The sequence below is a fragment of the Megalops cyprinoides genome, chromosome 12 (assembly GCF_013368585.1).
Source record: "Megalops cyprinoides isolate fMegCyp1 chromosome 12, fMegCyp1.pri, whole genome shotgun sequence".
Taxonomy (NCBI): domain Eukaryota; kingdom Metazoa; phylum Chordata; class Actinopteri; order Elopiformes; family Megalopidae; genus Megalops; species Megalops cyprinoides.
The window spans coordinates 20,428,144-20,452,976 of NC_050594.1; the positions used below are offsets into that span (position 1 = coordinate 20,428,144).

The following is a 24,833-nucleotide window of genomic DNA, read 5'->3' on the forward strand; positions in this document are numbered from 1 at the left end:
CTCGCACTGTTCCCCACACCGGGTCAAGAGTTTAGCAGGTCAGCGCTGTGAATTCCCCTGCTCGCTCTCCCCTCTCGGCATACTCTGGTCCATCAGAGGGTATCTCTCGAGAAATCATCCCCTAAGCAAAAATAAGAACAATAATAATAAAAATCGTGAACATTCTGGTAAATTGCAGCATTTTTTACACTTCTTTCTCTTTAGTTGTCTATATCCAATGGTTTGAGCAGACGCTCTGAGGCGAGATATGAGTTCCTGAAGGGAAATTGCCTGAATGAGTCAGACATTATGTGATGGCAAGTTGTTGCTATTGTTACGGTTTTTATGAGCATTTGCACAGATCGCTACAAGGTACTCCACATGTCTGGAATCAGACTGGCAGGAGCCAGTGCTTGGAAGAGCAGCAGAAGTGAGTTTTAGTGTAAATTTGCATCCTAGGAAGTGATGTGGATTGAAGTGACATTGGCGTATGAGAAAGCAGGAAAGCACCACTGGTTGAGAAATGCAATAATAGCTTTGGCAGTGCAGGAGATACCGGAGTGCTAGTTTATGGGTTTCAGATGAGCCCATCTATCTAAAAGGTTACAGGTTTTGGTTTCTGTCCCTTTGGGTAAGAATACATCTGAATTTAACTTTCAACTCAGCCAAGATCCAAAAATGAAATAAGACATATTCAAAACTTTGACAAAAAAAAAAAAACATTCCTCGCTGGTGAGTTTAATCTATGTCAGTCTATGTTCAACTTTTTGTGCGATTCTGCCTATAACCAGTTAGGATTTTTTAATCTATGAGAGACTGAAGGAAAAATGAACAAAAGAGCAGGTTGGGAAGTTGGATGAGCTGGTAGGAGGAGAATAGGTAAGAGATTCATTTGGTAGGCAGTGATCATAGAAGGTGGGAATGGACATGGGGGTGGCATATGGAGGTGGGAGATGTGGGTTGAGGACAGTGTGAGGGTTGTTGGTTCAAGGAAAAGCAGGCAGGTGGGAGATGGTGGGAGAAGGTAATTGAAGGACGGCATGGTAGGTGGGGGTAGGCAGGGGGGTATGGAAGTTTCCTGTCTAATATGATTGGGCAGGTGAGTGCAAAGATGTATCTGCACCACAAATCCAATGTTCAATAGAATGTGTAAGTGGTATTTACTGTCCCCATGTTTAACATACCTTTTTATGGCTCGCAGTATTTCTGCTGTGTCTGCATGTCAGTACCAATTTATTACCTTTTCGCCTGTTCCGGTGTGTTGCCTAAAAGATGTCATGTGCCAGTTACTGTACATTTTTAACAAAATGCCTTGGTCATACATTATAATATTTGCTGTGGTTATTTACATCAGTCTCTCTTTCATTAAAAAGATATAATAATTCCATGTATATATGTGCAAAAGTCAAGCCTCCCTCGTCTTTATTGTGCCAAAATATTTCTCCAAGAGTGTCTTCAACAGAACAATGACTTCACTCTGAGCAACACTGCAAGGGTGAAGTGAACTTGCCTTTTTATAAACAAAAACCTTAAGCACTGGAAAAATCCCTACTGGATTTCAAAAATATTTATCAATTTTGGCATTGTAGGAATGTCATTATAAATGATACCGTTTGCTGTGTACGTGTGTGTCTGAGAAAGAGAGAGACAGGCAGAGAAAAAGGGGGAACTTTTTAGCTATTTTCACTCAAAGCGTTGGCTGGAGAGGCAGTGAAATAATTACACATTAAAGATAATTAAAACCAAAAAGTCAACCAGTATTCTTTGGCAGACTTCTCTCAATAAAATAACAATCTGGAGTGTCCAGTCTGGTAAGTATTTGATGTGATTTATGCATTGAAATCCAGGCAGAAAGCATTAGGCCTCTTGAGGTGGATTTCTGAATGCTTTTTGCAGATTCCTCATGCAATGTGTCAGGATAGGTGAGAAACTCCACCAACAAAGTCACATCAATCAGCTCTACAGTGGCCTTAAGAGGTTATATGGTTCAAAATAGTTTGTTCATGACAAGGTTAATACACCTGAGAAACCATGCTAAATTAAAAATGTGATAATATTTATGCATGTATGTTTCATTTATGTCATTTATAGGGGTTGCATGGAGTGGTTAATAACAATTCTAACCCTTATCTGAGAGCCACTGTTATTGACTGTAATTTTGCCACCTGAGGAAAAGAAACTCATTACACATCATCCATTCCACAGTTGTTAAACTGAAGAAGATCAAGAACTGATTTCATACGAATATCTTTATATTGCAATATTCCAATTCCATTTTCCAATACATCCATATTCCAATTGATCCCATCAGGCTAACATGAGAGCCCATTTTACAGCTCCCGCATATTAATTCACCTATAAACCTCTTTCCAAGCACAGCAATTTTCGTCGAAGGAAACTTGACAACGCGTGCGTGAGGCACCCCCTAGTGGATATCCTTGCTTATCACAGGACAGGAGGTATTTTATGATGGAGACAGGCGGTTTACATGTACGGGAAGGGAAATATCGTCTACTATTATGTAGAACTGTTTGTGTAAGAAAAGTAGCTAAATATAAACTGAAAATGGATAGATTTTTTACTCAAATAGAGGCATAACGTACAGGAAATTTACTTACTCCTTGGTCCAATATAAAATGTCAATACCCGGTTATATACCTTTACATAGCAGGCATTTACACTTCAATTAGAACTATATAAAGTTTATATAAACACTCACGGTATCGCACAATAGCTAGTGTGGTATATTCATATGAGGGTTATGGAGTTAGGGTATACTGCTTTCAATACAATCTCATCAATGCTTCTCCATCTGTCTTCCCTTCGCTAATTGTACAAACCCAGCCTAATTCCTACCCTAACATTTTGTCAAATTTTCATATTCATATTTCACGTAAAATTTCTCCATACACAGCACTTAAACTGTCTGATGCACCTCCACAGCAATACTCCTTCGTGGTAAATAATAATAATAATAATATTAAGAATAATAAATTACTTATTATATTTTATTATATGTAATGCCCATCCATTATAAAGTTTTGTCACCTATGTATAGACCATGCTTCAAGATTCTTGGCTGAAGTACAAAATAAAAATAGCAAGAAATTAAATATAAGAAGCCCATCTATAAAGATTAAACGATATTAAGTCAATTTTGAGAATTAGAACAAAATAAATAATTCTCAGAAACAAATAACACAACACCATCCTTTCCACGTGGCTTTTCAAATTCATATAGAATTTGCTAGCTTGAGGGATTTATGTACCCGATCTGTTTGTGAGAGAATAATATGTGTGAAGTAAAATTTGTGTGAGTTCAGAATATTTTGTTGCTCTTCCTTCAAAAAGCTTTCTATTTTAGCGTGGAGGATAAAAGTCAGAATTCACGAGAGTGCTGCTGGTTACGCCAATATAGAAAGTGCCACTGTGAGCGAGCAGGAGATGTGACTGCGCGAACGGACAAAGGGACATGTGCGATATTCTTAGTATCTGGTGGCGGGGAGGCGGGGCGAGGATGCGAGTGCAGGAGTGATGCAAGTGCTGCGGGAATTGGCAGGTGGAGAACCGTGATGAGAGAGCTGAAGTGATCCGGATCCTGTTTACCCAGTAAAATCCGAACGTATCTGGGCAAAAGGGCTCCGTTTTGCAACAATCTCCAGCCACAAGCGGAGAGGGGAACCGTCTGTTTCGTGTCTGCGTGACCGAGACTGCCATATTTTATCGGTGGGTCGACGGCTGAGTAATTTTTTCTCTAACCTGATATTATGCCGAGTGAGGAAGGGACGATATCAGGACACGCTTGGAACAAAGCATTGGTTCTGAAAACAGTCGGCGACTGGGAAGGTCAGTCATTTTCACACAGGATTCCATGCATCATAAATCAATGGATAAATATGTCCTTGTGTGATATGTGGGGAAGTAGCTTTGTATGTCAAAATGCGGCTTGTTTGTGTTTGTATCGTTATTGAACAGCTTCGTAGAAACAGAACGATGCGGCAGGAATCGCTATCGTGTAGTGGTTGTTTTTGTTTTGTCGTAGCCTGTTTTGGGGAGGGTTATTTTGTTTTCAAGACTGATTGTCACTAAAATGAAAAAGCAAAATACAATTTGATGCATGTAATAGAAACTTTAAATTGGGTGTGTATGGGTGTGTGTGTGATTGTTCTTGCACGCATGTTTTTGCATGTGTGCAAGAACATTGTATATTGCGGCCTCCGTGGATGAGAATAATTTCAAATGGCATAGACGCTTATGATGTATCACAGGTTGGGCTTATGTAATTCTCAGAAGGCCAGGAACAAGGAGGACTCAGCACAAGCAGACAGTGCATAAAATATGCATGCGTGTTAGAGCCACAGCAGATCCCTCGCCCACAGATTGCAGCAGAGTTTTAAGCTCCGTACTGCACAGTTTAATCCCCTCCCGATTAAAATCTGCCTCGATTTTATCCAATTCCCCTCATGTATATCTCCCTCCTGCTCCCTCTCTCTCTCCTTCCCTCTCAGCCAGCCATGGTTGACCCTTCAGAGACAGAAGAGCAGGGGAAGAGGAAGGGCCCAGGGCTCGAGACGCCCAGCGCAGGCTCCGAGGCGCCCTGCATGCCTGAGCAGAATGGGGGTGGGGCGGGGACAGCGGAGGAGGGCGTGGAGAGCGGCGCGGTTCCGGAGCCCGAGCCCACGCCGGGGCCTGGGCCTGAGCCGCCCTCTCAGAGCAGGCCCCAGCAGCCGCAGCAGCAACAGCAGCAGCAGCAGCAGCAGAGCCGGGAGCGGGAGCAGTCCCCCAAGCTGCACCTCGACCTGTACAACTTCGACTCGCCAGACGCGGAGGGCAGCCGCTATGTGCTGACCAGCCCGCGCTCCCTGGAGGCCTGCGCGCGCTGCGGGGTCAAGCCCGTGGAGCTGCTGCCCCGCCCACTCGCCGACTTCGCCCACGAAGCGCCGGGCCGCTCCATGCGGGTAGCCACGGGGCTGTTCGAGGTGTACGAGAGGGACAGGCACACCAAGCTGAGGCAGTGCCGGGAGGAGAGAGAGAGGATCATCAGAGAGGAGAAGAGACGGATCCTAAACTTAAGTGCCACTAGCGGCAGCAGCACCACATCCTCATGTCTAGTAGGAAGTTCCTCAGCTTCAGTCAGCACAACCGCTGGCCAAGCCTCTAACACTGTCCTAACTGCCTCTGCTCAGCCGTCTAAAACTGTCATAACTGATTCTGGTCCACCCTCTAAAAACATCCCAACCGGCTCTGGTCAGCCCCCAAAAACTGTCCCGACTAGCTCAGTTCCACTTTCTAAATCTGTCCTGACTGGTTCTGGCAAACCAACGAAAACCTTCCCCATGGTCTCTGAATCAGAGTCAAAAACTCTTCCCTCTAGTCAGCCCTCCTCTGCTGCTTCCTCAGTAAAAAGTGTGACCACCAAACAAGTCCCATTAGGTCTGGGACCTGCTGCTGCAAGGGTTTCTAGTTCCACAGCAAAACCTGCCAATACGTTTCCCAGGTCATCATCAAAGCCTGCTGCCTCTGTCACCAGAGCTCCCACCTCTCTGACACCGGCTGTGTCGAACACCTCAATACCAGCCACCGTCACCAGCACAACTGCGAGGTCAGTTAACGGCCTTTCATGCTCCCTGTTCGCTCACACCAATGGCTACCCAGCCTCCCAGCCAAAAAAACGGGGGAAGAGTCACTCGCTGGAGTCTCTCCAGCGGAGACGGGAGGCGACGTGCTCCTCCACCACAACAACCACCACCACCACCCGTACCTCCTCGGAGTCGGGTGCCTCGTCCTCCTACAGCTGGGAAGGGTCCCGGGACCAGGAGCGCTGGGCCAAGGCCTCCAGCCCGCGGGCGCGCACCGTGGCCACCTTCAACTCCCTGATGGGCCGCAGCCTGAGCCTGGGAGACCTCAGCCACTCGCCGCAGACCACTCAGAAGGTGGAGCGCATCGTCAAGGAGGTGAAGCGGCGCGGGCTGAAGGCCGTGTCAGAGCGGGACCGCAAGATCGCCGCCCTGATGCTGGCCAAGCACCAGGAGGAGGACATTATGAGCCAGACGCGCTACGTGGCGCACCTGCAGTGGGACAGTGAGCGGCGGCTGGAGGAGCTGCGGCGGGAGCGGGAGGACCGCGAGAAGCAGCGCGCCGTGCAGCACTGCCAGCGGGCATGGCACTCCCAGGTGTCCAGCCGCCAGCAGCGCCTCACCCAGCAGGAGCGGGAGGCGGCGGCCGCCAAGCTGCGGCAGGCGGCGGAGAGCGAGGAGAGGTGGCGGGAGCTGGCGGAGCAGCAGGAGCGCAGCCGGCAGGAGAGGCTGCGGCAGGCGGCGCGCGAGGAGAGGCAGAAGAAGCTGCTGCAGGAGCAGAACCTGCGGGCCCTGGAGGAGGAGCGGGTGGCCGTGCAGGAGCAGGAGCAGCTGCTGCTGCGGGAGAAGCTCTCCATGGCCGAGCTGAAGAAGCAGGAGCGCGAGCACCAGGCCCAGGAGGAGCGGCGCGGGCTGAACCGCGCCGAGAAGAGGCGCCACGCCGCCCTGCTGCGGGAGATCGCCCGGCGCGAGGCGGAGGAGCGCGAGACGGCCCGGCGGGCCATCGAGGAGAAGCTGAGCCGCTCCTCCGAGAAGTACGAGCAGATCGTGGAGCGGCGCGGGCAGGAGCTGCGGGAGAAGGCCAAGCGCGAGGAGCAGCAGATACAGAAGGCGCGGCGGGCGGCGGAGCGGCGGGAACGGCAGCAGCAGGAGCAGCTGGAGGCGCGGGCGAGGGAGGCGGAGCGGCGGGCGCAGCAGGCCGCCCAGGTGGCGGAGGAGCGGGCGAAGGAGAAGGCGCTGAGGGCGGTGCAGAGCCGGCAGGAGAAGGAGAAGCTGCAGCGGCTGAACCGGCAGCGCGTGGAGGAGGAGGAGCACCAGCGCCGCATGGAGCTGCTCCAGTCCATCGAGAGGAAGCTGGAGAAGAGCGAGCAGATCTTCCGGGAGAAGCGCGCCGTGCTGGAGAGCGCCCGCTCCGTGGCCCGCGCCTCCTTCCACGTGAGAGACCGCGTGCGCGAGGAAACCAACATGCGCACCTTCGATAAGATGGCTCTGGAGGCCCAGCTGAAAGCCAGCCTGGACGAGAAGTAAGCCCCTCGGAACGCTAACTGTTCCCACGTCCCCCCTGTTGGGAAGCGGCCACGCCTGGGCTCCATGTGGACCTCTCCCTCATACCACAGCAGTTTCCATGTCTTCTGTAGGATTACATTTCATATCCAGACTCTTTCACACGTGATCGCCTCCATCTTGAATAAAGCTTAGATTGCCATTTTGTTAGTATCTGGTAGAACTTGCTTTCAGCCTGACCATGTCCAGCTGAAGCCGACAGAACATTTCAGAAACGCGAACAGGGAAGGAACGTCCTGCTGTTGAGCTGTGTGTGCATCCCTCAGAGGGGCTTCTGTTCTGGTGGATAGTGCGCAGTCATCAGGTTTGGCGCACAGAAGATGAATTAACTGTTGATGAGGCAGAGCTGGCTCCCGGCCTTGGTTTTGTATATGCAGAAACGCTTCAGTGTCCCTTCAGCACAGTGAGCTCACCATCACACCAAAGCAAGCCTGCCTGAAATAGAAAAGAGGCATTGTAAGCCAGGAAGCAGGGCTCCATGACAACTGTATTGGCTTTGGTTAAAGTTTTTTTTTTAAGTGGAAAAAAGTGAATGGTTTATAAGCCAAAGGACCTGAGGGGGCCATCTGTGCACAAGGCTCTAAGCTGCAGTTAGAGGCAAGAGTTTTCCTCGTCTGTAACCATCTATGTCCACTCCAAAAATACAGTATGGAGACTGACGTCAGCAGAGTGCCATCAGTATATCACTGCTGCTGATGAAGTTCCATTGCAGGAGTGCATCACTAGTGACCATCCATTCCCTACATGAAACGGGGTGTAGCAAGACCACGGAGAACCTGACATGATGAAGCCAGCTGTTCACTGAGCAACCCCAATCTCAGCCTGGCTGCTTGGCTGGCTCAGGTATGTGCTAAGTGGCTACTTGGCCCTGCGAGTGCTAAAGATTGACTTATGCTCTGTTTTTGTTTTTTTCTGTTGCATGCAAAATTCTATGGGAGATAGGGTTTGATGGACGATAGGAGTGAGAGGGAAGAGCTTTGGCGTTTAGCTCAAACCAAACAGATAATCAGTGGAGTGTGGTGGTGTTTGGGTTCTGTTTCATTAATATGGAATGTCTGCTGGCTTTCCATCCTTAGATGGAAAGTGTTTCTAAATTGCCCTCGTTCCAAAAATATACATGATTAACATCATATGGAACTTCAGAGTAGAAACTAGATATGTCAATGTCTTATCATTAAATTTACACATAAATACTCACCCACACACATCCCTACTGGGAATGCTGGCCTATCCAACTGCCAGAGAGGTGGTGTTCACTGGCAAAAAAGAGATAAACAGCTGCAAAAAAACACCAAATATACACAAATCACTCCCCTAGCCTATAAGAATTAGAAGAGAAAGTGCTCCATGTACAATCCAGCAATCTGTCTGATTAAAGTGAAAGGGAAAAAAAACACAGAGGGAGCTTTGCCCTCAGATGCAGCTGTTGCCATGGAAATAAGCAACAGAGCTGAAGCTGTGCCTTATTGAAGTCAGGGCTAAGCACACAAGGGAGCCTGGGAACGTGAGGGGGATGCTGTTGGGGGGGGGGGGGGGGGGGGGATCTAAGGGGCAGCGCCTCGGGTTGATTCTAGTTTCCGATTTTTTTTGTGTTCGGGTTCACTCTGCTGTCTCATCCAGAGTATTTTCTGGCAAGCGATTCTCCACATCTGCGTTTGACGGGCATCTGCGTGCAACAGATGCTGCACCCTGAAGCTCCCAGCACATTCCTGGACATAATTTACTGTAAACCAGCCCTGTGATGAATTTCATATGCACATTAGTTAGAGTGTCTGCTCCTCCATACGGCTTTGGTTCATGTGTACACGTGAGTCTGGGGTCAAAGGCATTTTTTTTTTATAATTCTGTATACCCATTGAAGGACTGTAGAAATACCAGTGCAGATGCCTTGTAAGTAATGTTAATAATCTAAATAATACTTGCAATAATGTGTAAATAAGCATTTTGGTATTAGAAAGTGAATACTCACAAGTAGACCACAAAATGGGATAAATGAAATCCCTGCGAATACTTTTTAAGGATTACTCGGGATATTCAGTCATTAATACATCTGTTGTCTGGCCCCAAAAAATTCATGCCCTCCATAAAACTGAAATTAAATTAATATAATGGCTTCCAACGGTCCATGTCAACACATTACAATCCAGATGTAACAATAAAGTACACGCTCGGACTTAAACCGGCACAGACACAGATAGTTCCAGATAAAATACTGAAATGAAAAACAGCATTCTGGTTTGCTTGAGAAAATATCCAAATTCAGGGGAAAATGCACCGAGTTCACATTTAACAGGTATAAAACGCACTTGCATTTGACCCCAAGTTTGATACACCATCTGGGGCGCCCTACTGGTTTATGAACATGCAATCCATATTTAATGGGAAAAATCCACAAGCTGGCATTGTAAATTTGCCCTTTTATGAGAACCAGCAGAGTTACCCTTCAGTCTGCACAGTAATCATCTTCACACAGGGAGGAGTAGTTATTCTACGTTTTGTGTTCTGTGAAATACTTTGTGGTTTATCTGCTCATGCTCTGTCTTTCTTTTTCCAGTGTGCCACAGTACTTGGAAAAGGAGAAAATTTCTGCCTCTGTACCCTGCACCCTCTACAGTCCACACCATTATTCCACCGCTATGGTTCCAGAGCCAAACTGCTCAGTGACAGTAACTTAGCATAACTGGCCCTGACTTGTAGTGACATTTGTCCACTGTGGAATGGATTAAAGTAAATGCTATAGTATTAAAAGTTTACAGTCTTCTCCAAGCACACCTGCTTTGCTGTGAAGGTTACACATGAAAAAAAAAAAAAATCATCATTCGGTCCCATGTGTGAACATGTCATCCACATTGAGATCATTGAGTCATGTGTTTATTCCCAGTTGAAGACTGAGTGGAATGCATCTGATGTAGTGGCATTGAGATGTCTTACTTTAGCTGCTGAGAGTACCACTGGGCTGTATAGTATGGTCTGTCATTTGCATTAATTCAAACAACGGAATCATTTTTAGAAGTTCAACCATATAAATACAACGTGTAATAAAAAGGACGAAAATAAAAATTTTTCATTGTTTAGTTACATTGTTATTGGCCGTCTGTCTCTTAATATGAGTCTTTATATGTTATCTGTGGGTGTATTTGTGCAAGCAAACTCTTCAAAGGTTCAGTAATACAGGCCTGTAGAGTCTTTGACTGAGTGTCAAAACAGGAAAAGGGAGCAAGGCCTGCTCCTCAGTAGGGAGGCAGGGATTCTGGGTCCTAGAAAATTCATTTTTAACAGCAGCAGCCAGCAGATGCCTTCAGTCTCACGTCAAATTTAGCCTGCTCCATTTTCTCCTTTCAAAAGTCTATCAGTCACAATGTGCCAAGCATTCCAGGCTAAATATAAAGTGTTTTATGAACAGCAAGATATTAGTGAATCTCCTACAAAATAAAAAAATTTGCAACAGATAACCACAGAATATCTGAATTTGTACAACGAATATTTATTTGCACAGTCTGGTGCTGGTTTATCATTTATACTCTTGTAAGATTCACAAAATTCTCTAATTTTCTGACCGGATGCTACACTAATGTGTAAGTTTGTCATGTATAGCTACTTACTGCACCCCGTAGCCATGATGGAGTCTGCAGACTTCTCTAGATTTTAAAACTCCACCCTTCTCATTTATTGATTGGCCAGACTTTTTTTATACACATTTCCTTTATAAGTGACAATATTATAGTCTTCTATTGAAAACTTGAAGGATAGAGATAATATTTGTTTTCATTCATTCACCTGTTTTCTAATGACACTTGGGCTATCAACCAGTAAAGTCACAGGGTATCAAAAACGAACTGATATCCATCTATTAACCAAGCTGATGCAATTTAAAGCATGTACTAAGGGCAACTGACCATTAAACATTAAGTTTTATATACAGGTTAAAGATGCTTCATGGTTCCCAATCTCCTCTCTAGACCTACTCAGCTGTATCCTCAAACTAAACATTCAAGACTGGGATAAAATCTAAAGGTGCTCCAGAATGAATCACGACAGAACAGTGGTTGACCGGCGGTCCATTTGGTCCCCAGAGACACGCGCTCGCTGTGTCCCACAGTCAGTCCTCGGCCTTCACTGGGTCCTGACGGGACATGATCTTGTACATTTTTTCCCGGAAAGTGCTGTCGCAGGTGAGCCGACGGGCTGTCTCCTTCAGGTCCTCCAGAGACGGCTCCTCACTGGCCGTAAGGACAAAGGACTTCGAATGTTTTACTGGCCAGCAGCATGACAGCACAGGGAGAGAGAGAGAGAGAGCAAGAGAGAGGCTGGATCATTACGATTAATCATTATCATAATTGATTAATTAATTAATTATACACATACTTATGATTGTATTCCATTGTACAGGGATAGGCTGTACGTACTCCCTTTCTTCCTGTCTTTTTGTCTGCCGAGATGCATAAGTGTGTGTGCGCTGTGCACATCACTGCCACCCCTGCTGTACTCACACTGGGCCCAGTGGTGCCTGTTCACCTTCCTCTGCACGCGGCAGCTCTTGATGCGTCTCGCCGCAGCCTTGTGGATGTACACCGCGTTCTTCATAATGGCTGGCATCTTGGCCTCTATCTCTGCAGCACAGATACACTCCTCAAAGAATTCTAGGAACATACCCCCCCACCACAAAAACACAGGTTAACCTCAATGTCATGATGACACAGTTCCTTCATGATCATTAGCTGAATATCCATGGCTATCTGATGCTCCTTGCAAAGTGTTCAGTAGGGGGCAATCACACCACACAATTTGAGGAGCCACAATTACTAATTTGACCAAGGGAGAGGATGATGCACAACAAGGATGATGTAATGTATCCTAGCAACAAGTCATCACAAGAGAGAAGAAAGTTTATGCAAATTACACCAGAGCCAAGCAATGATAAAGGGTAATATTTACATTCAAAGGAGCATATATGAGTAGATGAACGCTGCTATTTCACATGCAGAATTCTAACATTTACTGCATCTCAGTAACACAAGTTATTACTTATTTACTATAGTGTTACATTTTTAGACATTTTTAGCTAACTAATTATTGATAGGAAGGCATAATTTATTGAACTCATCTAGCAACCATGGTAGCTAGCTAACCAAGGTCTACCGTATATTATACAGTGACAAAAGGTTAGTCAGTTGGTTACTTTATATTTTTTTGTTTAGCAAACCCTCTTATGGAGACACATTTACACAATTTACATATCCATTTATACAGCTTGATATTTACTGAAGCAATTCACACTAAGTGCCTTGCTCACAGGTATAACAACTCACTGCCCTTGTTGCTGAATATACTGTATACTGTATACTTGGTATATACTGTATACTGTATATACTGTATATACCAATCCTTATCTTTAGGAAAGAGCTAAAATTTGATCATCTCCTATTCGCTCCACTTTCACATTCTGAAAGCAAATTGGGGATGAGGGTTGGTAATTAAAATTCTGATGGCATATGGAAAAGTGTGATTAGACACTGTATTCAGACAGCCCAAGTTTTTCAAGTCAAAAGCTAGGCTGTGTCATAAGCCATTGATGACTGGGAGTCCGCAGTTGGAGAACACAGCAGGCGTTGGTGAGGCGTCCCCTCAAAGGCACTCTTCGGCATCTCGGGGGGGAACTTGCAAATCATTTCAATGATGTCAGTTAAAATGCACCTATCTTTCAGTCTGTGTTTGCTCCACTGCTATGTACTGTAGGACTTGTAGTCTGAAAAACAGCCACTGGCCGCCTGGGAGTGTATTGGAGGACTGCAGTCACTGCACTTCTATGTAGGAGGTGAACTTTACGTACAACTGCCAGTTCCACAGTTGGGGAGAAAAAGCAGAAAAAGAATAACAAAATACTACAAAACAATACTGTATTTAAATTTTAGTCAAAATACAACAAAAATACACAGAATTCCTATAAAATGTAGGGAGAAGGGCAATAAGATTGCTCCTGGGTCTTAAAAAGATGACTTACAAAAAAGACTTAAGAGCTTAATCTCTTCAGACTCTGTAAAAGTAGGCTCAGGGGGATTGACTGAAGTATTGAAAAGATTAATGATCTTAATAAGGGATTAATATAGTGGACCATGAACTGTTATACCCCAAATGCACTTCCATTAACATACAAGAGCTTCAGTTCAAATGAATTATTTAACTCCGGTTTGTCTCCAAAAGATAAATCCAGACAGATCCACCTTGTGCTTTAAATGTAATTCCCAGAAAGGAACCTTTACTCACTTGTTTTGGCAGTGAGGTAAAATGATTATATACTGGAACGGTATACATTCAATTGTTGCTATAAATGTTGAGATGTCAGTTTATTTGCATCCTTTTTATAATGAGTCTGAAGTAACACGACAAAATGTTTTTTTTCCTCCCTTATATAGTAAAAAAGTATTTTGCCGCTATGGTCTATTCCAAAGGCACCATCTGTCAAAATGTGATGGACACAATTCACAGAATTATTAACAGTTATTACCTGTTATTAGTTAGCAACAGTTGAAGCAGAGAAACACATTCACAGGGCCAACAACATTATGATAAGATTTTAATTAATTAACTACATAAAAACTCTTCAGTACACACACTAATGGGAAATGTAAATTAATTATTCAACCCCTAAAGATGAATTTAAAATCAGAAAGATGATTAATGGTGAGCTAACCATACAAATATCTGCAATGACCATTATCCTACAAGTCAATGGATATTGGGGCACTTACTCCATTAGTGAAGACAGCATTTTAATTTGGCCACAGCCCATCTTAAAACTGGGCACTAATAGCAAAAATGCATGGTGAGTTATCAATAGTCATCAACTGGTCCAGTGCACTGGCTCAGAACCAATGACTCTCAATGCTTCTGGGACAGACAAAAGAGGAAAGTGCATTGCTGTGATTGAGGTCTCCATAATGGGGGTGCCAACAACTGACAACCAATCATTTTTCCTCCATTAAAATACACAACAATGCCTGCCCCATGTTTATTGGCTAACTCTGGCCTTTGTTTGTACTGACGACATTGAAAAGGTCTAGGCTCTCTGCTAGCTTTGAGGTTCATTAAATCCTTCCAATATGACCCCCCACCACCCCACCACATGTAGAGTTTCCTGGCAATTTCGTTCCCAATCTGTCATGAAGCTAGTTAATAAAGCTATAAATCTAATAATGGCCACAACACAGAATTAATGTTGCCAGCTCAGCAGCTGTTACAATGTTAGGTATACTGTCCAGCATTAAATTAAATTAGGCTGAAGTGGGGAAAAAATGGAATGGTATTAATATCTTACTGTATATTGCCATTAAAAAATTAAGAAGACATAACTCAAACCCCCATTATAGATAAGTAATAAAGCGACATGTGATTTAAGATGTTTGAGAAGTCATTTAAAGACATACAAATTTTGAAGAAAATTATTTAGAAAAGCTATCAGGAATATGATTAACATGGCACTCAGTAAAATGCTGACCTGGTCATTTATATCTGACTATTCAGAATTCTGAATGCTTGATCAACAAAGACAACTTACGGCAAAACCAGATTATGACCAGTGAAAATATAAAACTACTGCATTTTCAGCATGGCTAAGTTATAATTAAAATGGTTTCAAGAGTTAAAATGGAAACCGTTTTAAGTAATCACTTGGAATAATCACTTGCCACCAAAATAAATCAATTGGAAACAGTCATAACTGATTTAAATGCTAAAGCAATTCTGTAATTATATTCTACATATTATTGCAAACAGTAATTTTGTAAGTATGGGAGATGTGTGTACGATTGTCTGTGTGTGAGCGTGACTTTGTTTATGTGTGTGTGTGTGTGTGTGTGTGTGTGTGTGTGTGTGTGTGTGTGAGAGAGAGAGAGAGAGAGAGAGAGAGAGAGAGAGAGAGCATGTCTGTGTTTGAGTGTGTGTGCGTGTGTGTACGTGTGTGTGTGTTTGTGTGTGTGAGAGATCATGCCTGTGTTTGTGCGTGTGTGTGTGTGTGTGTGTACGTGTGTGTGTGTGTGTGTTTGTGTGTGTGAGAGAGATCATGCCTCTGTTTGTGCGTGTGTGTGTGTGTGTGTGTTTGTGTGTGTGTGTGTTTGTGTGTGTGTTTGTGTGTGTGAGAGAGATCATGCCTGTGTTTGTGCGTGTGTGTGTGTGTGTAGATGTGTAAGGCTGCACTCACTCCTCAGCTGGCTGACGTCCCCCCTCATCCTCTCATCCCTTTCTTTAGAGCGCTCCAGTGAGTTGAGCCCCTGCTCAAGACTCTGCAGAGCCTCCTCTGCCAGCTTCAGCCTCTGCTCCAGCTCCACACGCGCCTCGATCTCAGCCTGGAGCCGCAAGGAGGAGCCGGGGAGTAGAGAGGGGAGGGGAAGGGAGGGAGGAGGAGGGAGGAAGAGTATACAGGGAGGAAAACAGTTAGACAGGGAGGGGAAGTCAGGATTCAGAGCAAAAAGGAGGCACCACAAGGTTATTTCACAATGACAGATTTGGGCTGAAGGGGTGGAGTGACTGATGCATCTCTCAGTGTGATCTAACGCTCCCAGCCTCGCTCTGGCACAATGCGTCAACGCCACCTGTATTCACCTTCAGTTCCGCCTCAGTCTGCTCCTTATTGGCAGTCAGCTCCGCCAGCGACCGCTGCAGCGTCCGCGCCTGCGAGGAGTAGAACTCTCTCTCCTCCTGCAGGACCCTGGCTCGCTGCTCATTCTCCTTCAGCCTCAAGGGGAAAACAAAGGTAACATATACACAGATAAATACCACCACAAATGCCTCAGAAAAGGAGAGGGAATTTCCGGCTCCATGCTGACTTTAAATGTACAAAGCTCTCTTCAGTTTAGCTGCTATCTGATCCATAATTCGCAGGTCAAATTACAGAAGGATGGTGATGTAGTGCATAGCTCATTTATGTTGACAAAAATCAAGACAAGGTCGTTTTTCCAGTAGCATTGTGCTGCATATACTGAGCACAGGCATAATACAAAGTTATATTAGGCCCCACAGCAGAGCAGAGAAAATCCAAACAAAACCTACTCTGCCACCCAGCCCTGTGTTTCGCCCTTGAGGTTGTTCCTGCCTCCCAGTCTATCAGGGCGGTGAGTCACTACATTTAGTCATTTCTGATCGATGCTTAGGCCTGATTAAGGGTCAATAAATGTTTCCACTTTAGTGTCCAGGCCTGCCCTCTCAACCATGGTACTGCCACTGAATGACGCTCGACCAGCCACAGCTCCAGAGATGTAAGTTGGCACACATGCTGAGTTTCCCAGTACTGCTTCAACAGCCCAAAATGCATGCTGGGTATCCTTTCAACTGCAGTTTTAAAATTTTGACCAAAATGAGCCTAAATTCAAGTTTTTACAGTTCATCACTCAAACAACGGCTTCTGTCCTCAGCATATCTAAAGAATGACATGACTGCTGAAAAAAATACTCATAAACAATGGAAAATGATGAGGCACACTCTGAATTACAAATACACAAACACCCTTATGTGAGCACGGAGGAGCCAGAGTTACTTTATACACAAACGTCTGGCCTCATACTGCAGTTTTGGAACAGACTCCGAGCAGGTGGTGAGTTCAGTTCTATCAATGGGCGTATCGATGCTTCAGCACCCCACTTCACTGAGCTGTAATTACACTGAGAGATCTATGAATGATCTCAGTAATCAGCAGTGAGTAGCTCAGCTGACTACCTCCCACAGTTAAGTGGCATCAGTGTTTATTGCACTTCCTCTTATTAAAGGATATTTTGGCTTGGTGTCTTTTCCTGTTGGTCAAGCTATGTCGATATCAGTCTGCTGGATTCATGGAGTTTGTTTTATTTTTGTCAAAGCTCAGTACCTAACTAGTGAAGACTTTCTCCCCACAATTAGTTCATTCTCTAAGTTTAATATTCCTTCACTGAGTTGACATCTCAGATATGAATGCTCAAGTCAGCAATTAATGCAATAGTAAGAGGGAGTACACTTTGGCACACAACAGACATAAATGACTTGAATACATCAAACATAAAAGTAGAAACTGAAGTTTGAACCCACCCTCCAGTTTGAGGCTGTAATTTCGGGGAATGCCAGCCCACTATTTCAACATCCTTGGGATATATGGGAAGATGGGACAGCCCTCTCTTAGCTAGAGCTATTTTGTACATGCATGTCCCAGCCCCTCTAACCTCTCCTCTGCCTGCTCCTTCTCTCTCTGCAGGCTCCTCATCTGCTCCTCGATCTGTTGCAGATTCCCATGCAGAAGGCCGGGGTCTCCAGGGTCCGGTGGAGCAGCTGGGGCTTCCACCTCGCACACCCCCGCCCCTTCCTGCTCTTTGGCGCGCAGTAGCTCCAGAGTGCGTTTCTTCTCCTGGGACAATTCCTAAGTGCACAGAGAAAAACGCTAGCTTATGCACTGTGTGTGTGTGTGCGTGCATGCATGCATGTGTACAGGAGAGTGTGAAAGCATGTCAGTGTTCGTGTGTCTCTACTGTATATTGTACCTCCAGAGATTTCTGCAACAGTGTGGTCAGACTATGGAGTTCCTTCTTCTCTGACTCCACACCTCTGAGTGACTGAGCAGTGCCATCCAGCTCTCTGACAACAGAGACACGTCAGTATGCTGCCTAACAACACATAGCATAAGCATGTTCATATTTTACACAGATATGCACACACATCACACACACACACATAGACACATTCCCCAGACAGCACACGTGACATACACTCACTGCCTCAGAGCATAAAACAGTTAAGTGTTCACATATGACAAAAATACATCAGGTCCCTGGAAAAACACAGAACACGTGTTTGTATTTTCCACCCACATACAGCAGCGGCAGCCACTATGCCCATGTCTGTTTGCTGGTGATGTTTTCTCACAGTTTAATCTGTTCCTGCTCCATTCTCAGCTCCTGCACCACCTCCTCGAACCTCTGCTTCTCCTCCTCCAGCACCTGGTTCAGCCGCTCCAGCTCCTGCAGCACACGCAATCATAATTCACATGCATAAGCCACATACAGCGTCCACAAACATAATACACATATAGTACGCACAATTACGATCCATACACAACTACCATAATCAACTCTAAGCGCACACGATCAAACCTCACAAACATGTATCATTTTAATACACACAGTACACACACAATCATAATCCACATTCAACACACACAATGAAACCTCACAAACATGTACAATTATAATACACACACAACAGACAATCATCATATGCACCAAAAAATACAGATTTATATCACTTTGAAAATATGTATGAAAATGTGAAGAATCTGGGCAGTACCTTATAGTGTGACATTATTTGGTTAGACTAGTGACATGGTGTGACCATTGACATGTGACAGAATGTGATGTGTAGAGAGAATATGAAGAATGACTGACCTCCTTCTTTTCTCTTTGTTGGCACAGTTCCTCTGTCTCCTCCATCAATTTATCTGGGTACAGCAAACACAACCAGCTCATTTGTCAATGCTTTCAGGAAGTGCATCTGAAAGCAGACACACAGGCTTGAAGTCTGTTATTTACCGTCCATGTGGTGGGAGGGGCAGGCTGTGTCACCCTGGCATAACCCAGGCATTGTTAAAAACATTATCTGTGACCAAAGTGTATTTTTCAAAATGGCTCTTAGTTATCTACCCCAGGCTCCGCCTACACCTTCCACGCCAAGTGCCCTTGCCCCTCCTTACCCAGATACTCCTGCTTCTCCTTGGCCAGCTGCAGGCCCTGTGCCTCCAGACTCTCGATCATTGCCTCACCCAGCTGGGCATTCTTCCAGGTACTGAGAGTAAGAAAACAACAACCAAATGACATCAAAGTGTGAGAGAGAGGTCAAAGGCCAAGGACTATAGTAGAGTAAAGCAGCCAGTACTCTCTACAAGCATGCATTCATAACATTCAATAATCAGTTGTATGACATATACTGTACAGAATAATACCCTGAGTTCCATCAGTGAAACTTAGTGTTATGTTACTGGAAAATTTTGCCAGTGAAACTGCTGACAATTAACCATATAAATCGATATAATCCAGGCAGCACTAGATCTGTAACTTTACTTAAGAAGCTGTACTTCAGAAAATCTTTATGAGGATTCAATATTTAAACAATGGACTCAGGGGGTCAGTATCTGAGACTATTTCTGCTAATTCTTCAGAAGCATGCCTTGCAGGTGCTAAGGTTGGGTTGTCTCCATTCATCAATGGTGCTGGATCTCAGCTGCTGCAGCATATGCAATACTGACATAGTGCTGGATTTGAATCACGGCACTGTCTGCAGTTGTGAAATGGTTTCAGATTTCAGTAACTGCACTGTATGCAGTACTGAAACAGCATCAGATTTCAGCTGCTAAAGTCCTAAAATGGTATCAGATTTCAGCTGCTGCAGTGTGTGCTGTACTGAAATGGTGCTAATTTCACCTGCTGCTGTATATACAATATTGACACAGTGCTGTACTTCAGCAGCTGCAGTGTATGCAGTGTTGAGGTGGTGCCAAATTTCAGCTGCTGCAGTGTATGCAATGTATGCAGTGCTGACATGGTGTCAAATCTCAGAAGTTTCAGTATATGCAGTTCTGAAATGGTGTCGGATTTCAGCTGCTGCAGTGCCTGCAATAATGAGGAGGTGCTGCTGGAGGTGAGTATCCAGCGGTTTATTGAGGGGGGGGGGGGGGGGGGGGGGGGGGGCGGTTTATTGAGGGGGGGGGGGGGGCAGACTCACACTTTGCCAGACTCCTGCAGCATCTCCAGCCACTGCGCTTGCTCTGCCTCAGACTCTGCTGCCAGGACAACATTGCCCTGGAGTTAAAGGAAGGGTAAGCGAGAAGAAGTGATAGCAAGTGAATAACATCTTTAACTTCAACCTGTCTACAACCTATTTGCCTTCATCATTATTACCTTCTTCATCATCCATATTGTTACTGATGTTACAGTAACAGCGGTAATACCACTACTAAACACCATCATCATTACGGCACAGAACTTACTGTGAAGTCCTCGTGAGTGATGGTCATGGCAAATGGCATTCCCTGCTCATCGCTGGGAACTACCACACATCCTGCCAGTGGAATCACTCCCTGAAATAAGCACAAAGATGAAGATCCAACTGCAATTGGAAGGCCATTTTAGGCATTAGGGGGCAACACAGAGATCAAGATTAATGAAAGGACTACAGGCAATTCAAGGTGGAAAATATTTGAATAATGAACTTATTAAAAAAAGGAAATCAGCTTTAGATGGGCAGAAGATATTTCTTAAGTGGTTGGCACCATGTATTAAAGTATCCATTAGTTCATAATACGTAAACAGCATTAGTGAAATTAGTAAATTATTTGATCTCCTCATCAGATCAGGCCACATCACAGATGTATTGTCTTATTCTGATTGAGTTATTAAATTACATTTTTAATCTGACTGAGGCATTTCATCAGTTTGATCACAATATCACAAAACATTTGTTTCCCTGATGAATTAGTTCCAGCCTCATCTTAGTAACAGAAAGTAACGTGTGTCAGAAGGGTATTGGGGAAAGCTGCTGGAATGAAATGGGATGCACTGAATTGTTCAATAGTGCTACCATATCTTTTTCTATTTTTGTTAATGATCTGCCCACAGAATGTACCACATTAATGTTAATTCAAATGCCAAGAACACAGTATTACATACAGATGGAAGGAATATACTATATCACAGATTGTTCTTTTTCTCCACATTGTTTTTGTTACAGATCTGTTGTAAATAAACTGGTGTTGAATAAGACTAAGACTGAATCCTAACCAAGTTATTTAGTGCAATAAAACTGGTACATTCATGGGGTAACAAATTTGTTATCCAGGTAGAAGTTCCATTAAGTGAATCAAAATTGTACTGCTATATGAACCAATGTTCCTAGAAATATGTCTTGGTGTTCATTGACAACAAAAACAGCATAAAAACATAAACAATACTAAAACATTAAAAAAGCATGGATAAGTGCATTCACAGAAATATGCATTTACAAAACAGTACTTTGACATATAAAGAAGAGCAAAAAAAGAGCCAAAATGGCAGAACATCAGAGTGTCAGCGTACAGTTTTAGTCCTCTAGGCATTTGTCATATAATCTTTAGCATGTGTATCTACAGTTCTCATGCAGCGCAGTACGTTCAAGCCATTATTTGATGGAGAGGGTGAGAGCTTTTTTGATGACAGCCTTATAAAACTGGGTCATTGCCTTTTGCATTAGCTGCCTGGGAAAGCACAACATTTTATCGCAAGCCAGTTTAGAATCGACAGGTTTACATTAGGCTTGTCTCACCACAGCAACCTCTGCTTTAGCGCTGAAGTGAAACAAACTCCCACATGCAGCCAATAGCTGTGTTTCGCACCACAAGTCTCATAGCACACTACAGTGCAGTTTGACACCAACTGGAGGGCAGACCTCGATGTCATTGAAGCAACTCGTAGGTTTATTTTTTTGAGCATCAATTATTTGAGCTCCTCTTTTAGCACCATTTGACAAATTCATCAGCCTTATCCCTGTATGTGGTTTCATCTTCTCTTCCAGTTACAAGAAGTACAAAACCCTGTGGTGCACCTGAACAAGGAATGACAGATTTGAGAAGCTTTTCCATTTTATTTAACAACCCATTATCAATCAAGTAGAGAACACTGAAAAATGGATATGACACAGTTAATGCCTAGTCCTTATAGTATGCTGCATGTCTTGAGGATGTTATTTTAATACTTGCTCTCAAAATTAATCATTGCTAATATTTCTATTAAAAGAAAATGCAAACAGGCATCTTGCAATATTCAATCCAAGTCATATTTTGGATTATGAAGATATTATAAATGAAAATGCATTCCACTCACAACTCCATGGACTGGATATTGTTTACTATAATCTCTGCCGATGTGATCTTTGTTGTCACTATGTAACCAATCAATGTGTAATGTACACTCAGCTATAGTGTTTAATCACCTCGAAAAGAAATCAATTGCATTGGCTTCAATAGCTTTACAAGCCCATCTGTAATAATGCAAACTATTTTAAAAAGTGTTGTTAATTCAGTGTATGCACGATTATTCTCTTCCAAAAAAGGAAAATGTTTGCTTCCAAGTCTCAAGAGTATATAATAAGCTCAGGAATAAAGGCTTTTAGCTTTAAGATGCCTAGTGATTGGTATGGTCTGCCAACCCAGCTGAAAGCCATTAGAAATTTTACCACATTTAAAAAAATCACTCAAGTGTTCTTGCTTTCCAGTGGAAAAACTAATTTCCTAAGCATGTTTTGTATTTTGTGCATTTGTTGTACTGCCCACCACAAAACTCTGTGGAAAAACATCTCCAGTTTTTTAATCACGCATCCCAACTTTCTTGGTAAGATATAACGGCAACGAACTGGTCAGACAGTTGGATATGGGCACTTATATTTCTTCTATTTTTTTTCTATCTTCTATTTTACTTTATATTTATATCACTAGGCATGCCAGTAAAACCTGGTGTTGGTAATGCTGTATGTTTGCTCATTGGGCACTTCTGCTCATCCCGTTCTGTGAATGCATATGCTATTCTCGGATGAACCTGTCACCAACTGCAGCCTGCCTCATTATAAACAAATAAATTATTTACAGTACACCAAAAACAGGCTTCAAGCTGATGTTATCGAACACGGCATGAAAATGCATTCAGGGTAACATTGTTTCACCAGCAATGACGTTGTTTACACTTGCAGCAGTCTTATGTCCAGTTATGTTTAGGGGAGACTGGCTTCTGAACACATTAACACACACACATTAACATTAGAATGTCATTCCTCAGAAGCAGAGATGATATTCTTAAACAGTTCACGTTTCACAGTGATTCTTCCCACATCCTCTGTGTAATGGAACTGATGTGTGGCAGGCCGAGCTCTTGCGCATTACTCATTTTCTTTCAGAACCTGCGCGCATGCAGGGCTTACAAAATCTGTGTCATTTAAAGTGGGAGGTACAGCGCTCTCCACGGTAAAAACAGTTTAAAAGGGTCCGCCATTCAACTAGTTAGTATTTTAGGATGAAGCTAGAAATCTGCCATTAAACGAACACATTATTTATGGGCTTTTTTGACAGGTCCTTAAAATCTCATCCATGACATTGAACTAAAGTTGCATTGTATTCATTATGTTGCAGTATTATATCATTTTTTCACCAGCGCCACCTCCTTCATATAACTAAGTAATCTTACCACATCCCTGTCCCAAGGCCCTCAGGAAAACACACTCACTTTGGGGTGGATGTTGAAGTATCTGTTAGTATCAAAATTCCTCTTCTCATTCTCTGCATAGTAGAGCAGGAAGCTGTCTTTAATGATAAAGAATCTATGGGAAAGTCAGGCAGAGAGAGAAAGATGAGACTTAATGAGTTTATGTATAGCGATATACCACACTATAAATGGGTATTTCTAATGCCCTGAAATTAATAATACTAAATCTGACCCCAAAAATTTCCCAGTTGTATCCAAGTGCACCATAGTCTGTGTTTTACTGTGCAGTAACGAACCTGACGCAACTGAGATACATGCACAGAGTGCCACACTACACTAAACCACACTGTAATGGATTACATGATTACATGCCGCCAAACTAACTGTATTTTCATATAGTGTGCATATATCAAGCTATAATGCACTGTAAACGCAATCATACAAACACAGTAATGCACATTACTAAACCATACTGTTCTCGAACAGTGCACACACTTCACTGTACATGAGTCAGAAATTCTCTGTAATACATTTGACTAGTCTGTCCTGTAACTCGGCTGAGTGCCGTGGGGGCCGTACCTGCGGGACCACTTGGTGGAGGGGCGTCCAAAGGGCTTCTTCCACAGCACCCCGTGCAGCTGCACCTTGGTGCTGATGTCCAGCACGTCCGCGTCCGCCTGCTCCATGGACGTCCAGTGTAACAACGACAGGGACCTGGTGAACATCGCCGCTCCGGCTCACAGAAAGGGGGGGAACGCAATCGGGGAAGTAAAAATAGAATCAAAAAAAAAAAAAATCAAACACGACAATGTCAAACCAGGTCCGATAAATTAGTGAGCCAGAATGATACAACCGCCAATAACGCTGTCAGCAGACTGAGCGGATATAAGACCTGAGAGAGAGGGAGAGGAGGAAGAGAGAGGGAGAGGCACGGGGGGAGGGGGGGGCTAAATCTGAAAGGGAAGGTCAATACCATCCAAGTCCTATTTGCTGCCAGTAAAAAGCTGTTATTTAGATTACTGCACTCCCTGCAGCAGAACCATTTAACTGCTCCTAAGTGGGGGCCCAAGGTATGTGTCCACACTGAGTTTACATCAGTGATGCCTTTACACTAATAGACAATTTAAGTTAAAGGTAGGAGGTCACCTGAAGCAACAGCCAAACAGTTTAACAATATCAGCTTAGAATAAGCCCATCCCTGGCACACACACTGTGTACACACTAGTGCATGCGCACGCACACACACACACACACACACACACACACACACACACACACACAAATCCTTTGCTGTAGAAATGAAAGTAGTATTGAGGATAAGATTTGCATCACACATAATTATGTCCCTTTCCCACCACAGTGCATTTTGACATTTCAGGGAAATTTATGGCAGTGCACAGTATGTTCACAGATAGCACACATATGCATTTACATGACTCAAATCCACAGAGGTGGATTCCTGCTAATGGAAGGGGGATTA

General features: G+C 44.0%; 2 protein-coding genes across 3 annotated transcripts; one reads left to right on the plus strand and one right to left on the minus strand.

Annotated features, from left to right (window-relative positions):
* Nucleotides 1–3,461: 3,461 nt before the first annotated feature.
* Nucleotides 3,462–10,158, plus strand: ccdc177 (coiled-coil domain containing 177). Of its 2 annotated transcripts, none has more exons than XM_036543112.1 (3): nucleotides 3,462–3,825; nucleotides 4,488–7,961; nucleotides 9,673–10,158. In XM_036543112.1, exon 2 carries the CDS (start codon nucleotides 4,494–4,496, stop codon nucleotides 7,080–7,082), a length of 2,589 nt encoding a protein of 862 aa, XP_036399005.1. In that variant the 5' UTR covers nucleotides 3,462–3,825; nucleotides 4,488–4,493; the 3' UTR covers nucleotides 7,083–7,961; nucleotides 9,673–10,158. The 2 variants fall into 2 exon arrangements, with proteins under 2 accessions (XP_036399005.1, XP_036399006.1); XM_036543113.1 differs by having other exon boundaries at nucleotides 3,462–3,705.
* Nucleotides 10,159–10,626: 468 nt separating this feature from the next.
* plekhd1 (pleckstrin homology domain containing, family D (with coiled-coil domains) member 1) lies at nucleotides 10,627–24,078 on the minus strand. Its single transcript, XM_036542989.1, has 13 exons — nucleotides 23,933–24,078; nucleotides 23,375–23,468; nucleotides 20,116–20,205; nucleotides 19,851–19,927; nucleotides 18,823–18,914; nucleotides 18,518–18,570; nucleotides 18,000–18,094; nucleotides 17,618–17,711; nucleotides 17,303–17,496; nucleotides 15,717–15,849; nucleotides 15,316–15,460; nucleotides 11,609–11,758; nucleotides 10,627–11,372 (listed from the first exon to the last, which is right to left on the minus strand). The coding sequence occupies exons 1-13, from the start codon at nucleotides 24,076–24,078 to the stop codon at nucleotides 11,218–11,220; spliced, it is 1,518 nt and encodes a 505-aa protein (XP_036398882.1). The 3' UTR covers nucleotides 10,627–11,217.
* Nucleotides 24,079–24,833: the final 755 nt, after the last annotated feature.